Below are 14759 nucleotides of genomic sequence, written 5' to 3'. Positions count from 1 at the left end.
TAAACTATTCGTAATCGGGGGCAAGCGTGTGATGTAGTTTATTTTGAACTCCTTGTGTATCTATGAATAAACTTTGACCCACGAGGTCAAACGTAAAATGTTGACCACGTTTTTAATGTGATGCAGCTCACCATTTTCCTTTCCTATATAAACCCAACAATCAGAATCCTCGTCTTCTTACATTCTCAACTGTATTATCAACTGAAAATTTGAAAATTTCCTCTAAGCCGGCACACGTGCAGAGCAACAGGGCAGAGTAAGAATATGGAAGGTTTCTTTCCCGACAAATTTCTGGACGATACTTTCTGTGATGAATCTTTTCAAAATCAGAATGATTTTCTTCAGTTTACAGAGACTGAGACTCGCCAAGAAAGCTTCCATGTCGGATCGAGTTCCCAGAACCCTATTGTCGAAGACGAGCTTTCCGCCGCCGCCCCCGCCGCCGCCGCCGCCGCTCCTCCTCCTGCTCCTGCTGCCGCTAATAAGAGTGATTTTCTTCAGTATAGTGACTGTCTCAGAGCTGTGTTCGGGCAAGAAAGTTCTCAGAATGTGTTGAATTCAAATGAAGTTGCTTTTGTTCCATACAATGACGTACCAGGAACGGGATCGGAATCGGGGCAAGAAAATTCACGCGGCATTAACGCGAAAGATCGTGGCCATGGAGCTTCTCCTGCTGGGAATCGAAGTGATTTTGTTCAATACAGAGAGCTACCCAGAACAGAGTATAGTCAGGGAAGTTCAGATGTTATGAACATGAGAAGGAGGATGATTGATTACTTGAACAGTTGTCCTGCAGAGAGAGGCAACATGGCAGAGTACGAAAGAGAACGAGGTTTCAGGCACATGATTAACGAGAGAATGAGAAGGCAGAGACAGAGGCAGTGTTGCTTGGCCTTGCATTCTATATTACCATTTGGAACCAAGGTAATCAAACTTCTCAATCCCTTTTCTGACCGATCAAAAATTTCTGATATGCTAGCTGTTTCTCTGTTTCTTTCTGGGCAGAACGACGTTAATTCGGTGGTTCAAATGGCAGCGAAGGAGATCCAGAAGCTACAAGCTTGCAGGGATGAATTGAAGAAGCAAAATGCAGAGCTTGAAGAAAAACTTAACAGTGAACAAGGCAACAGAGTTGAGTTGAGGCTGGCTCATTCCACGTCTCCAATAGATTCAGTGCTTGAGACTCTTCAATTATTGACGGATCTTGGGATGAATACCAGAAGCATCACCTCAAATTTCTCTCATCAGGAATTGTTTGCCTTGTTAGAGATGCATGCTAATAAGGTATCTGTCCCCATCCCTGCCTTTCCTTTTTAGACATTTTTAGAATCATCACTCTGCAAAACACTAAATTTGCGGTTCATCACACATTACAAATCAATTAATAAATGTCTTGGATATGAAATTTGTTCATCTCTTGCATATAAAACAGGATTATAATTCATCAGGTGGAATTCTATTCAAAAGTTTGCGGATTTGTTTGAGTGATGGTGTTCAGTTTGCCACGAATCTTAGTCCTAACTTAGCGAATTATATTGATTTTTCACTGAACTTATTATCATAATTACATGATAGTCTACTTGTTGGACTTTTTATGATTTTATCTGATTGGTAATTATATTTTTTAATAATAAACTTAGTCAAAGATTGAAGAAGTTCTATGCCATTCATCTACTAACTAGGTCAAATTTTGTGTGTTATTTCTTGTGTATTGAAAAAGAGCCACATTATTGATGATTTGGTAAGAGTGTGACTAGTTGTAAATTTTTTGTCTTATATTAATATTGACATTCATTAACAAAATAAATTAAAATCATATGATACACCTTAAACATCATTTTATTTATATACAAATACCATAATAAATATTATATCACGAGTATCATTCTCACACATCTCTTCATTTATATGATATTTTATTATATACGATTTAACGAAAAAAATATGATCTTTGTTTAATGAGGATGGACCTCGTGTATTTTCATGAAGTTTGAGATAAGCTACTAGTAACTTGCTGCACTTTCTGTAGTAGTATTTCAGATAGGTTAATTATTTAATAAAAAAATTGTAAATACTGAGACATCATAGTAGTGTTTGGTATTGTATTCCAAGTGACTTTTATTGATCCATTATTATTATTTTCGTCAATCTTAGAATACTTTTACTGTTTTACCTGTGTTTTCATTTAATTGAAATAATGCTAATGAAGTCATTTTCACTGTGGAAAGATGGGAGGAGCCGAAGTAGAAAGGGGAAATGAGGATGCGGAGAACGAAAATGAATGGAAGCTTCCTTCTCATGACCGAGAAATTCTCAAAAGGCAGCGACTCTGAATGGAATCACAATTCACAACTGACACTGACATCAAATTTTGTAAATTACACCTACTACTTAGTCATTGAAAGACATGAAACTGATGAAAGGGTCATTTCACTTCCACATTTGTGACTTTATGTGTACAGTCATTTAATTTCAACCTTTTGACTGAGATTTAACCAAGTATCCTCTTTTTGGGCCCATATGTTGTAATTTGGCAATGAAAAATAGAGGAAAAAAAAAGGAGAAGATAGAATAATGGAGGACCCCCTCATTGCCATTTATTCTATCTCCTAATTTTTGAACATCTTTGCAAACATTTGAAAGTTGGAAGGTAAATTTATTTAATCTCCTGTGTGTGTTCGGTCGTTCACATATTTGAAGGTAAATTAATCTTTTTTAATTGTAAAACTAAAATGGTTCAAATTTGTCACCATCTTTCCCCGTAGGTGAGTTTCAGCAAAACTTGAATGAATTCCTGACATTGTAGAGATCGTTCAACAGCAGAGCTCGAACATGCCTCATAACTTCATCCACTTCATACAAATGGCGTAATTTACATGTCGAAACATAAAGCGACTGGGAAGAGGAACATCGATCATGAAAGTGACTGAACAATTCTATTTTCGTTTTTCAATTTCGTATAAAGAGAACATTAGCCAAAAAAAGGTCAAAACTTGCAATCTGCATATCTATAGGCCCCAACTTAAACAAATGCCCCAAAACCTAACATTCTTTTCTTTTTGATCTTTTCTATCATATCTTCTTCAGATGGAATGCCGTCCCCAGATTTTGAGCTCGTGCTCCACCAAGCTATGATTTCTTCCTGTACAATGGGAGAAAATATCACTGGGCTAAGTATGCATCCAAATCAATTATTAGAAAACCATTATCTACTTCTTAAAGGCCTCTATCTTGGCTTATTCCTCCTCTAAACTACTTAGTCTTTCATTGTGACTTGCCTTCGGCGAAATGCGTCAATCTAATCGATAAGAAGTAAAATCATCCCATCCAGCACAGTTTATAAGGTCTATAAATTATTACATGGTGAACTAGAAGAAAAGTAAACACTACTGGCACAGAGAATTACCTCAAGGAATTCTTGATTTGAAATATACCGACTTTCAACCATACAGTTGATCCCCCCTACACTCACATAGACAGATATTCTGGTATCATGCGGCGAATTCTGTTTGTGTGCCTCTGTAAATGCAACAAAAGCAAATAAAGTAAAGGGAACGAAACCGAGGAAACATTTCAAGGGTTTCCATAATTTAATCCAAAGATGTCCCAATAATAAAAAGCACATCAAGTTGTACCATTTATAGAGGCCACATAGTATCCAGTTCCCCCTAGACCTTCTTCCCACTTCCCTAGCCGCAACCGCAAGTAAAAGCCATTAAGGTGTGATAGTGACATATGAGAATTAACCCATCTGGAAGTAAAGGACATCATGTCAAGTAATATTTGAGGTTGAATGTTGGAAAAAAAATACAAGTTTAAGAAATGTAAACATGACGCGTCCTCTGATTATATAAACTTTTCGAAAAATTTACAATGATAGTTTGGAAAGCAGAACACATAGTTATCCTCTTCAAATTATATCGTATATTTGCTGTCATTAAGAATTCCAAGTCTGAGAAGAATTCTCAGTGAAGAACGTGAGTTTTCTTGGTAAAGAAAATTATATCAGCATAGATAATCTTTCAGTCAATTGCCGGAGGCATCATCAGTACAAGCATAAAATCATACAGGCATCTTAAAACTCTACTATGCCATGTTAATATTTTCTGGCCGAAGACTAAATTGCACTCCACCCAATTGCTAATTGTATGGTGTTTCTTAGGAAAAAGGTGTTAGGGATGATCAGATGAGATCAATCCAAACCATGCTGCTGTAGAATAAGACTATCATATTTCATGTTCCTGCAATCAAAGACTATCATATTTCCCTCTGAAACAGGTTTTCTAATGTCTGAAGTTGAACTATTTGGCTCCTTAATCTACATTTAAAAACTGTCATAAATTACTTATCCTTTATGCAATAAACAAGGACCATAGCATCATATAAATTTCATAAGCTACTTGGCATGCATTACTTACTTCAGGATATCAGTGCGGGATAAACGAAGTTTTTTCACTGCAGCAAAGATTTTTTCAGGTACATCTGAGATTTTTCTTTCTACAAAGAAAGATGGAGGTCCCATAGAACCAAAGTATTTCTTGATTGATACATTAGACCACATCTTATCAGAGGTCATAACTTCATTTAGTTTCCTCTTCAAGTTAAGAGTTTTCTTTGGTGGGGGATCGGTTTCATCATTCTTAGGACAACCAGATATAAATTGGCCACCCTCATCATCCGTAGGCAACCTGGGTATCTCTCTATTGCCTTCAGTACACTGTATTCTATTGGGGCTACAGTCATTAACCAAAGCATGAAATCCTAATTTGTGTTTCCCTTTTGATATGGAGGCGGGACATGAAATAGCCCAGTGATTGGGCCGAAAGCACTTAATGCAGAAACAAGGCAGTCCCTTCAATCCTACATGTGAATTCACTTTCTTTAGGAGATCTGGCCGTTCAGTTTCAGAGATCTCTGAACAGTGACAAAGTTGATGACCTTTAGTTCCACAAAACAAACAAGTCATCTTTCCCTTGCTGGCTTTATCTGTTCCATTTGATGATACGATATATTTGATGGCATCCAATCTCCTTTCTGGCTCTGAATTTCTGAATCTTTGGGAAGGCCACAATGGATTGAATTGATGCATTGAACTATCATTAACCTGATCATCCATAGTACCACTGGAAGCCTCTTTATCGATTGAATGATCATGTAATCCTTTAGCCTCATCAGCAGATTGCTCTCTATGATTTTCTTCAACCTTGCACTTGTTTAGATGAGCAGTGTGCTTATGGGAATGGGGAAGCCTTGAACAATCACTGGATTCTGACTGAGTCCCACCATTCCGTATGAGGTGATCAGAGATTTTTAGGGGGGCAACTGGTCTTGGGAAAAATCTACTTATCCACTGAGTCCCCAGAGTATCACTTCTGTAACAGCTATTGTTTACTTCCTTCCTCCCGGACGGTGCAGAGGAATCAAGGTATTCGGTATTATTTTTTTGTCCGCCTAAGGATGAACTTGATGTTTTTCCTTCTCTCTCCTTACTAGGGCCTAAGTTTGAACCATCTTTATTATCCATCAAATAGTTTTTGCTGCATTCATGAGAGTCAGCAAAATTTACAGGCTCATTCTTAGGATGGGATGATGGGCCAGCTACATATCTCCGCCTAGATCTTTCAACTTCATCCAAATTCAAATATTGTCTGAAAGGGGTATCACGCTCCGCATGACAGGTTATTGCACTAGCGTCTATTCCATGTACCTTGTTTTTTTTATCAAAATTTTTAGAACCCTCTTCTAAACGCTTCAAGCTTGGAGAATACATGGACTCAAAAATGAATTGAAAGCCCGTATTTTTTGGCTCTGGATTTTGATTTCTGTTGAATGTGATAAGTTTCTGATCAGGCCATTGATGAGCGTGATCTGGATATGCAGATGCATCAGCCCAGCAGTTTCTTGCTTCTTGAATTGATAGTGAAAATCCTTTCATCATGTTAGATATCCAATTCATGAAGGAGCTATCCTGTTTAACAAGGGAATTGGATGAAACTTCTTGTGTTTGCTTTTTGATTCTTTTACTCTCAACCAGCAACTGCTGTTGGAAGTCCAATCTCTTACCCGTGGAAAACTGCCCACTACTGTTACAGCTTTCAACACTCTCATGGCCTTCTTCCTCCTCCTTTGATGAAAACTTCATGTTAATATCCCCAATAGATAATGCCTTCTCCCTGTGTTTCCTCCAAGACAGACGACGTTTTCGATTGATAGGTGAATGCAAAACTGGAAGATTCTTGTCATCCTGAGATTTGTCTACAATCTCATTAGATTTTGAAACCAGAGCTCTGCTTGTTGCACCACAGACAGCTTCACAGTTGAAAGCTTGCAAATCACTCTTAGCAGTTGATTCCAGTTTTTTGAAACGACTTCCGGTGGGAGAAGTTAATTTAGTTCCGGGAGCACCAAGACTTTTATATTCAATTATTGGATAAACCTTGGCGGATGAAGCATCGTCTGTTTCAAAGGCTTGATTTTTAACGCCTATATCTCCACCTCCACTAGTCTGATCTCTCGATAGTGGATTTTGCCCAATGCTAGGTTCATGTTCATCTGCCTGTGGTATTAAATTATCAACCTGCATTCGGTCAACATGACCTGCAAGAAAATCATGACATGGGAAAAAAAAAATTTAAGGCACAAAAAGAAGAACTTTCAATTTTTTTTTTTCCGTTGGACAAAAGGATATAATTTCATTATTATCCCTTTTTAAACATAATGAAATAATTTAATGACTAGGAATCTACGCTCTTAGAGAGAACACCTACAGAAATTATTGGGAATTTTTTTCCTGTTATTGATACATAAATTTGTTACAAGTACCTATAGTCAAAATGCTCTTAGCATGATAAAGAAAATGTCCTCAAACTAGAGAAATGATGAGGACAGCATTTACCAGATGTAGTAGAAACTTGGTCAATGTTTTCTTCAGTTATTTGAGTAGTTCCAGCATTTACTTGATCGCAAGAATTCCTTTCTGTAGAGCTCATTTCTTCCATATTACCTTTACATCCTGCCAGCCCAGATTTTCGTGGAAATAAGAAAATAGTAACTAGCAGAAAAGTAAACAGACTGGTAGAAGCTGTTTTATTAATTCACTAATCAGGATAACCGGCTTTTTTCCTTTTCCATCTGTATTGTCTGTTTGAACCAAAGATCTACTACTAACCTGTCTTTCATACACATAATGGAGCCAGGGGATTTGAAGATTAAACTCTTACCTGTATCTTGTTCTTCATATTCTTTACACTCAGGCTTGACACCTGAATCACTTGTGAAATCCTTAGGAGGAATATCATTACCAGAAATATCGCTTTTTATGCACACAGCAGCTATAGGTTTCGCGAAAACATCATCTATTGGTTTATCAGTGGCAGATGTCACGCCAACAACGCTGTCTGGCATAGTGAGAAAAAAATTGCTTGGTCCAACATCCCAAAAAAGGGATGTCTTCTTATCAGAAAAGCTTGAATCGGCACATTTAAGACTCAAACCTTTGTCTGGAGACCAAACTAGTTCAGATAAGGGGCTGTTGGCAACAAATCTCATGCCTAATTTGGAAACTGCATTTGCACCTGCACCTGGGTCAGTTTTCAGGATGCAATGGTTAGAATAATTCAAACCAAGTTGCAAATCTATCTTTGGTCCCGCTTTCTCATTTCCAGCATTCATCTTTAGAAGGATAAAATCTCCAGTAGCTCCTGACATATGATTGCAGTTCAAATTAACCTTCTTATTGCTCAATACGTAATACTGCAAATGAGCATAACTCTTTAAGAAAATTTAATCCCCTGGTAAAAGTATGCTAAATGTAGATATGTTAGTCCTAGTAACAGTATCATTAATTTTCTCCTTCCACTATGTATTTATCTAATTGGCTCCTCTCTTGATATCCTCATGGCGTTAATTCTATCATCCAAGCTTCACAATTGTATCATGTTTCTCTCCCTGAGAAAATCGCTTCCCATCTAAGTAACATATATGAGTTTGGCAAGATGCAAGACAAAGACACAACACAACTGGGCGTTGGATGTTTGTACATATGAATGAATACTTAAAAATGAATGATATAGGTTTGACTATATTTTAATAAAATTAATTAATGTAGCCAACAAATCATTGTGCCTAAATTGGAATTAATTTTAGAAACCTCCAATACATTCCTATTCATTCTCCTATGATTAACATCATCAATAAGGCTACAACATATATAATAGTCATCTGTTCCCTCCTTGTGACACTACCACCAAACACACTCTCTCTGGGTTACTCTATTTTTATGCTTCTTGTCCAGCTTCCTTGTTAATCCAGGAAGGGTCTATTTAATCCTAGGGGATTGCTACGATAAGATTGATCTGATGTGGTAGAATGATCCTTAAGGATAATGGGTCTTCACGTAACTCGCACTATTCAAGCTTCTTGTTTTGCCAATGGTCCATAGATTTTAAGACAGAGATTTGAATTAGGTCATAGTTGATGCTGCTAAAAATTTATATAGACATGACAAAACAGTTACAGACGTAGATCAAAGATCTAGTGTGGTAGACAACAAATTGAGATGGCAATCTGGAGATGAATTTTCACAAAGTTGTCCTAGGAGGATTAGTGATCTTTAGTACTTTCTCTTCCTTATACTTGGCTACATAGAAGTATACCAGGGATCAAAGTAAACTGAATTACTTATTTATCTTAAAGGCTGATCTTGAATATGAAGTATGGAGATTCACAAGTCAATTATAAAGCTTCTCCAATTCAGGAAGAGATCATCATAAAAAACAATTTCAGTAGTGATAAATAATAAGACCAAAAAGATGAACCGTATTATCCCATTTGTCCATGAAATAGGTCAATTCAGCTTATCATATACATCAAGCCAGTCATTTAAAAGTTTTTTTTTTCCAATTGGGTATCAAAAAGGTTAATCCATCTACGTTATTCCTGCCTGAGTCAAACCAAGAAAGTCGCAAACAGCACCACATTAGCAATAAGCAGCGAAAAATTACCATTATCTTTTAGCAAGACAAAATCACGTTCAATAAGAAATCAGGGAAAATCCTGAAAGATTTCACCCATCTGATATGCAAGGAAATGCAGGTGAGACTGATTCAAGACTGAGGCAAGGTTTTAAAAGACATCAAAATCTAGCAGAAGAGAAGAGAATGAGAAGGATGAGAGAAACACACCTTTGTATATTTAAACACAGAGGGAAGCCCAACAGAAAAGGTATGCAAAAGGGGATATGCTTCAGTCAGTGGAATTTCTCAGTTAGCGAAAGGAAGAAAGAGAGAGATTTTGCAATATGTACCTTGCAGATTCTGCTATGTACTGCCCCAGTTCCTTGAAGGTATTAAAACTATGGAGGAATGTGAGGTTAAGCAGATGCCACGTGTACGAATTTCATGCGAAGGAGGCCCAAATTGGAGCGATGTTTCAGTACAATGAGATGAAAATTTTCCACTTGCCGTGATTAGAGTCACTTCAATCATTTGGAATATCAGCTGTAAAGGTCCATTGTAAATTGCATCCACTTCATTGGCTTTTAGTTTAAAGGACAAAATAATAGATCATCCCTCCTGTCATCTATTTGTTTGTTCATGTTTAGCTTATCCTATTTCTATCTCTTTTGCTTAAGCCAGTAGTGTTCTTTTTGTTTGTTGGCATTCACATCTAAAGCTTCAACATGTAAATGTGGGCTCATTTATTCAGTGTACTTTAAATTTTACAATGATGATATTATATTCAAATAAAATAGTTATTTATTTATTAGATTTTGGAGTGTATTCATTGGATAAGATAAAAGTGACGCAGCAATCTGATTCTCAGAATATCCATTAATTTCTTAAATGAACATTTAAAAATAAAAATACACCAAACAATAATAGCAGAAAGAGAAAAGGGTCTCCGACGTGATGGTTTAATTTACCTTTAAATTAAATTTAATAATGTGGTGTAAAATGGAAAAGAATACCGACATAATTTGGGTGCAAATTGGAAGGGTTGCACTAAATAGGGAGCAATTATTTGATTTGGATGAGAGGATTTTGAATGTGAACCACAAGCCTTCCTGCCTAATGTTTTGGACCATTTTGCATTATCATTATCAAATCCCTTCATGTCCTGTAAGGAAGCAGGTCTTTGTCCCTTTATTTATTTCACCCAACACGTTTCACAATCCACAGGAGACCAATTCCTAATTTTCCTAGCAGCTTGATATTACTTTTCGATACTTTTTATGAGTTATAAATAATCAAGTTACACAAATTAAAAAATCAATTAAATAATCTTTCTAATAATGATAGTTTTAGCCAATATACTTAATTAGCAAGGATATTTTAGGAATGACAACACTTATTTATTATAAATAACCAACTTAACTTACTTCCTTAATCTCCTCAAATAAGTCAATTGGGTCTTATAATTAGGACCGGAGGAGTAGTATTTTTTTCCCCAAATATATCATTATTTATAGAGAGGATGAGGGGAAGAATGAGTGGGGAAAAAATGTACGAGTGACATGTGATTAATTGGAAGTAGGAGAAGATCTATTTCATCACCAGTAATATGCAATAAAAATATTTTTAAAAAAAGAACTTAGAATTCACTTTAGTTCGTGTGAATTATATAATTTTCATTTATGCTAATCATGTTTATAAATTAAATTTTATCAAAGGGAACATTACATCAAAGTGCTATCCAATCAACATTATTTTCTTTTTGCCCTTTGGTTTTAGAGCATCCATTCGCTGGACAAATGAGCAAGACTAAACTAAATGATGGATGGATTAGTTGTGAGATTTTTCTAATACATTCAAATTATTTTTTGTTCAATTTATTAACTTTTAGCAAACCATGTGAATCATAAATGATCCCAGTACAATGCAAATCAATAAATTTTTAAACAACTCTCATACACGTTATGAACTATGAAGTGGGAAAAATAAATTGTATTATTTATTAGTTGTAAATAATTAATTTATTTAAAACTTTATGTTTTTATATTAACATTGAAATGGGTATGGATATTAAATATTAACCATGTATTAATGGATTTTTATCGATCTGGTTTGTGAAAAAATTAATATGCATGATTGCATGAATAGTAAATAACACAGCACGATAATTATTCATAACCGTCAATAACGGTCTAAAATTGTTTGGGGAAAGTCTTCAAATGACTGGCCGTGAGAGATAAAACCCCGGACGTACACCCAAAAAAGAAAAAAATCATGGAAGCGATGAAGGGCGAAGTGTTCAGTTAATACCCAAAAAACAAAAAAAGAAAAAAAAGGAAAAAAGAGGAGGAACTAGAGATAGATTTGTTATCAACTAATTGTAGTCTCAAGCTTATATTCTTTGATCACTCATTTTTTAATTGATCTTTGATGACCTTTGCGGGAGTAGGGAGGTTTCAGTTCTCAACTGAAAAATTATAATGTCATATACTCTTTACCTTCTTAATATAAGATCTATTTAACTAATTTGATTAGATTAAAGAAGTTAAGTAAGTTAGTTAATTATAAAAAATGTGATATGTTTTTTCTAAAATACCATAATCATCTTTCCATATCCTATTTGATTGGTTGAGGGAGTATCAATAGCGATAATTTAGAAAAACTTGATAAATGTGATAAATAGGTCTTATATTTATAATCAAGATCAACTTAACAATTAGGTCTTATATTAAGAATTAGAAGAGTATTATTCTCCTTTATTGCTGTCATATACTACCTCATTTGATTTTTTTATTATCTTCTTCTCGTTGAATGCCATACTAACTTTTCTTTATACACAATTATTACAAATTTAGTTATTCTTGTAAAGCCCATTTTAGCATTCTCATCTTTAATATCCCCCTATTTATTTATTTTATTTTTACTCTCATCCCTCCAATACCTAACATTCTTTTCTATTCCAATATACTATATCTGCTCATAAAATAAGATCTAATTTATACTGTAAATTACTACTTCCAGTTCTTAATATAAGACTTTATTTAATTTTTATTTTGGCCATAAATATAAAATCTCAATCCACTTTGTCTCTCATATTAATCCATTTCTTTTTCCAAAATAGTCCTTCTAATAATAACAATCCTAATCAATAAACTTGATTAGCAAGGATATTTTAAGAAAGACAAAATCTATTTATTACAAATAACTAGCTTAACTTATTTTTTAATCTATTTAAATTAGTCAACCAGCTCTTATATTTAAAATCGAAAGTAGTACTATCTCTGGTCCTTAATATAAGACCCCATTTGACTTTTATTTTGATCCTAAATATAAGATCCTAATCCATTTTGTCTCTCATATTTTACATTTTTTTCCAAAGTAACATTTCTAATAATGATAGTTCTAATCAATATACTTGATTAGCAGAATATTTTAAGAAAAACAACACCTATTTAGGACAAATAACTAACTCAACTTACTTTTTTAATCTCTTCAAATTAGTCAACTGGTTCTTATAATTAGAACCGGGGATAGTATTATATTACTCACTAAATCTTACATTTAGAATGGTATCACTAGTACATTTGTTCAATAAAATTTTCATAGCCATCTTCCATGCATAGGAGTTCTTGTCGAGATGCATGGAATCAAAGCGCCGTCTACTGTAAAATACGTGGGTCTGATCAATCTACGAGACTCATGTAGTATGAAAAAACCAATCGCACAAGTACATCATCGAATATAAAAGAATATACTGTTATAGATTACAACTATAATGAATCTACAAAATGACAACAAATAGAAACTCTTGTTTACTAGATTCTAGACCACTCAGCCCCGTGCAATTCTGCGCCCTGCACCCACTAACAATGCTTTCCCTACTGCACCACCGTGAATACCCAAAACCAGAGCAACAGTCCCACCAATAGCCAACCACTTCCAGTCCAAGCCAGGACCATCTTGTCTCCTACAATTTCTAAGGGCTTGATCTCTCTCTTCCTGCGCTAAAGAAGGCTCAGACGACTCCATATTTTCTATAGAGATCCTGGTTGAGATTCTTGCATTCAGTGCGCATCTTGACAAGGATGCCTCCGTTTTCCTAGCATTCTGATACGCTCTCATTCCAGAGTGAAGTTTTTTAACAGCCCCCCACATCCCATGGCGGACGCCCAGCTTCGCGACGTCTTTGGGAATCCCCATGTCTTCATAATGTAAAAGGGTAACCTCGCAGGCAGACATCTGTCCATCTCCTTTGCGAGATTCCACTGCAACAGGATTTTTGCATGTTAAGAAGATGAAATACCATTAACTGACAAGTTACCATCAAAAAGCAAATAACAGTAAAGAAAAATTGTCAACGATTCCTACCAGGTTTGATGACCCAACTGGAAAAGTAAAGATCTACTCGTCTGGGCTTGTCTCGCTTGGGTAAACTTGGATAAGGCACCCCCTACAGCAATGAAGCTGAAACAGTAAGAAAACCTAGCGCTTATGTATTTTATGACCCCCTCTCTGATTTGTTGTTAGCACCAAATAGGCTTATAGTAATATAAAAGCACAGAAAATCAAAGGAGAAGACATATACGTTTGCTATCGAGTTTTCTTACTAGGAATATAAGCCTGCATTATTTCAACACCACATATTTTTACTCTAAACACCAAGAGAGTGCGAGTTGCATTTCAATTCTGGGTTTTAATTTATCTGTTGGGAGAAAATGGCATCCCAATGCTCTTCTTCATGACTTTGATGCTCAACACAGCCTTGTATAGTTGAGTGACCACGAACTTAAAAAGCACATCCCAGACAGTCACGATTAGGGAGATTTCAATTCCAGTTACCATCCATTGTTATGATGTTCAACATTCAGGTCCTCTCAAGGCTCTTAATAGATCAGAGCAACAATGTTAAGATTGCACTGTAAGAACCCCAATAAGACATCACAACAAATCCCGGATGTTCTTGTTGCAAATCAGAAAGTGAGGGATTGGCATAATCCAGATGGGAAGAAAGAAATAACTCTTGAAGGGCCAGACAGGTGCCCTTTTTTTTTGGGGGGGGGGGGATGTCGAGTTTGCTGGGATGGGAAAAGACAGAAGGCTCCTTGACATAGATATGTGGCGCACTTCTTTGTCCTTTTGTTTTCTTTCTTTCTTTTCTCTTTTGGGAAAGAAGAAAATGTCAGTTAATAGAGTTGTTAGTAGAACGGTGACGTTAAAGAAAATATCCACCGTGCCTATTTTTAACAGAAGAACCTTATAACAGATATACGTTTATTTTATGAGTTTTGCCTAAAGTAATATCATATTATGAGTAACCACAAGAAATGAGAAATTGATCATATAGGAGATTTTCTAGCAATTCATGAAGCGCTTCTGGCTCCCACTTGAATCAAAGTGAAAAATTGAACCTCCCAATAAAATATTTTCAGATGAATAAGGCTATCTTTCCACAGTGTGATAGAGATAGAAGTATAGGGGAGCCATGGTGAGATGAAAAGAAACATACTCAAGAGCAAAGGCAAAAACAAAAATCGGGTAAATGGTGTTTTAACCCGTACCTTTGTCACACAGTAGTATGAATTTCCAGCCTCCCATATTCTTCGAGCAATAACATATTCTCGATCACTACAGAAAAAGGGAACTGCAGATTGGTTGAACCAATGAGGCATGAGTGAACAATATGGCCATAAACAATTAACATAACAAGTACCTTAGATCTTTGGCCAAGGTACCTTTTTTTATCCAGTGAACAACCATTGTCCCTGCACGAGGGCATTCCTCCAAAACATTGCAGTATGCCAACATAGG

At 35.7% G+C, this 14759-nt stretch overlaps 3 protein-coding genes across 6 annotated transcripts; 1 reads left to right on the top strand and 2 right to left on the bottom strand.

Moving 5' to 3' along the window:
• Positions 1-226: 226 nt before the first annotated feature.
• LOC114749129 (transcription factor bHLH92-like) lies at positions 227-2441 on the top strand. The gene is made up of 3 exons (XM_028937614.1): positions 227-924; positions 1006-1284; positions 2229-2441. The coding sequence occupies exons 1-3, from the start codon at positions 265-267 to the stop codon at positions 2331-2333; spliced, it is 1044 nt and encodes a 347-aa protein (XP_028793447.1). The 5' UTR covers positions 227-264; the 3' UTR covers positions 2334-2441.
• A 392-nt stretch (positions 2442-2833) lies between these two features.
• Positions 2834-9297, bottom strand: LOC114749128 (uncharacterized). 4 transcript variants are annotated; one of them, XM_028937610.1, is made up of 7 exons: positions 9183-9297; positions 7221-7700; positions 6896-7012; positions 4419-6597; positions 3636-3751; positions 3407-3519; positions 2834-3142 (listed from the first exon to the last, which is right to left on the bottom strand). In XM_028937610.1, the coding sequence occupies exons 2-7, from the start codon at positions 7669-7671 to the stop codon at positions 3023-3025; spliced, it is 3096 nt and encodes a 1031-aa protein (XP_028793443.1). In that variant the 5' UTR covers positions 7672-7700; positions 9183-9297; the 3' UTR covers positions 2834-3022. The 4 variants fall into 4 exon arrangements, with proteins under 4 accessions (XP_028793443.1, XP_028793444.1, XP_028793445.1 ...); XM_028937611.1 differs by having other exon boundaries at positions 7221-7580; XM_028937612.1 differs by having other exon boundaries at positions 7221-7752; positions 9183-9256.
• Positions 9298-12548: 3251 nt separating this feature from the next.
• On the bottom strand, positions 12549-14708 carry LOC114749131 (uncharacterized). Its single transcript, XM_028937617.1, has 4 exons — positions 14684-14708; positions 14510-14592; positions 13320-13401; positions 12549-13216 (listed from the first exon to the last, which is right to left on the bottom strand). The coding sequence occupies exons 1-4, from the start codon at positions 14706-14708 to the stop codon at positions 12783-12785; spliced, it is 624 nt and encodes a 207-aa protein (XP_028793450.1). The 3' UTR covers positions 12549-12782.
• Between the last annotated feature and the right edge of the window lie 51 nt (positions 14709-14759).

This window comes from Neltuma alba, unplaced genomic scaffold (assembly GCF_004799145.2).
Source record: "Neltuma alba isolate B1F8T4 unplaced genomic scaffold, ASM479914v2 tig00005954_pilon, whole genome shotgun sequence".
Lineage (NCBI taxonomy): Eukaryota > Viridiplantae > Streptophyta > Magnoliopsida > Fabales > Fabaceae > Neltuma > Neltuma alba.
This window is presented reverse-complemented; position numbering and strand designations above follow the sequence as displayed.

Coding starts and splice junctions, on each gene's coding strand:
- LOC114749128 (XM_028937612.1), bottom strand. CDS start 7,707: ATGTCAGGAGCTACTGGAGATTTTATCCTTCTAAAGATGAATGCTGGA. Junction 3,752..4,418: donor TCCCGCACTGATATCCTGAA/GTAAGTAATGCA, acceptor CTTTACTTCCAG/ATGGGTTAATTCTCATATGT. Junction 3,520..3,635: donor CTATGTGGCCTCTATAAATG/GTACAACTTGAT, acceptor TTGCATTTACAG/AGGCACACAAACAGAATTCG.
- LOC114749129 (XM_028937614.1), top strand. CDS start 265: ATGGAAGGTTTCTTTCCCGACAAATTTCTGGACGATACTTTCTGTGAT. Junction 925..1,005: donor TATTACCATTTGGAACCAAG/GTAATCAAACTT, acceptor CTTTCTGGGCAG/AACGACGTTAATTCGGTGGT. Junction 1,285..2,228: donor TAGAGATGCATGCTAATAAG/GTATCTGTCCCC, acceptor CACTGTGGAAAG/ATGGGAGGAGCCGAAGTAGA.
- LOC114749131 (XM_028937617.1), bottom strand. CDS start 14,708: ATGGTTGTTCACTGGATAAAAAAAG. Junction 13,402..14,509: donor CATACTACTGTGTGACAAAG/GTACGGGTTAAA, acceptor TCATTGCTGTAG/GGGGTGCCTTATCCAAGTTT. Junction 13,217..13,319: donor CAGTTGGGTCATCAAACCTG/GTAGGAATCGTT, acceptor ATCCTGTTGCAG/TGGAATCTCGCAAAGGAGAT.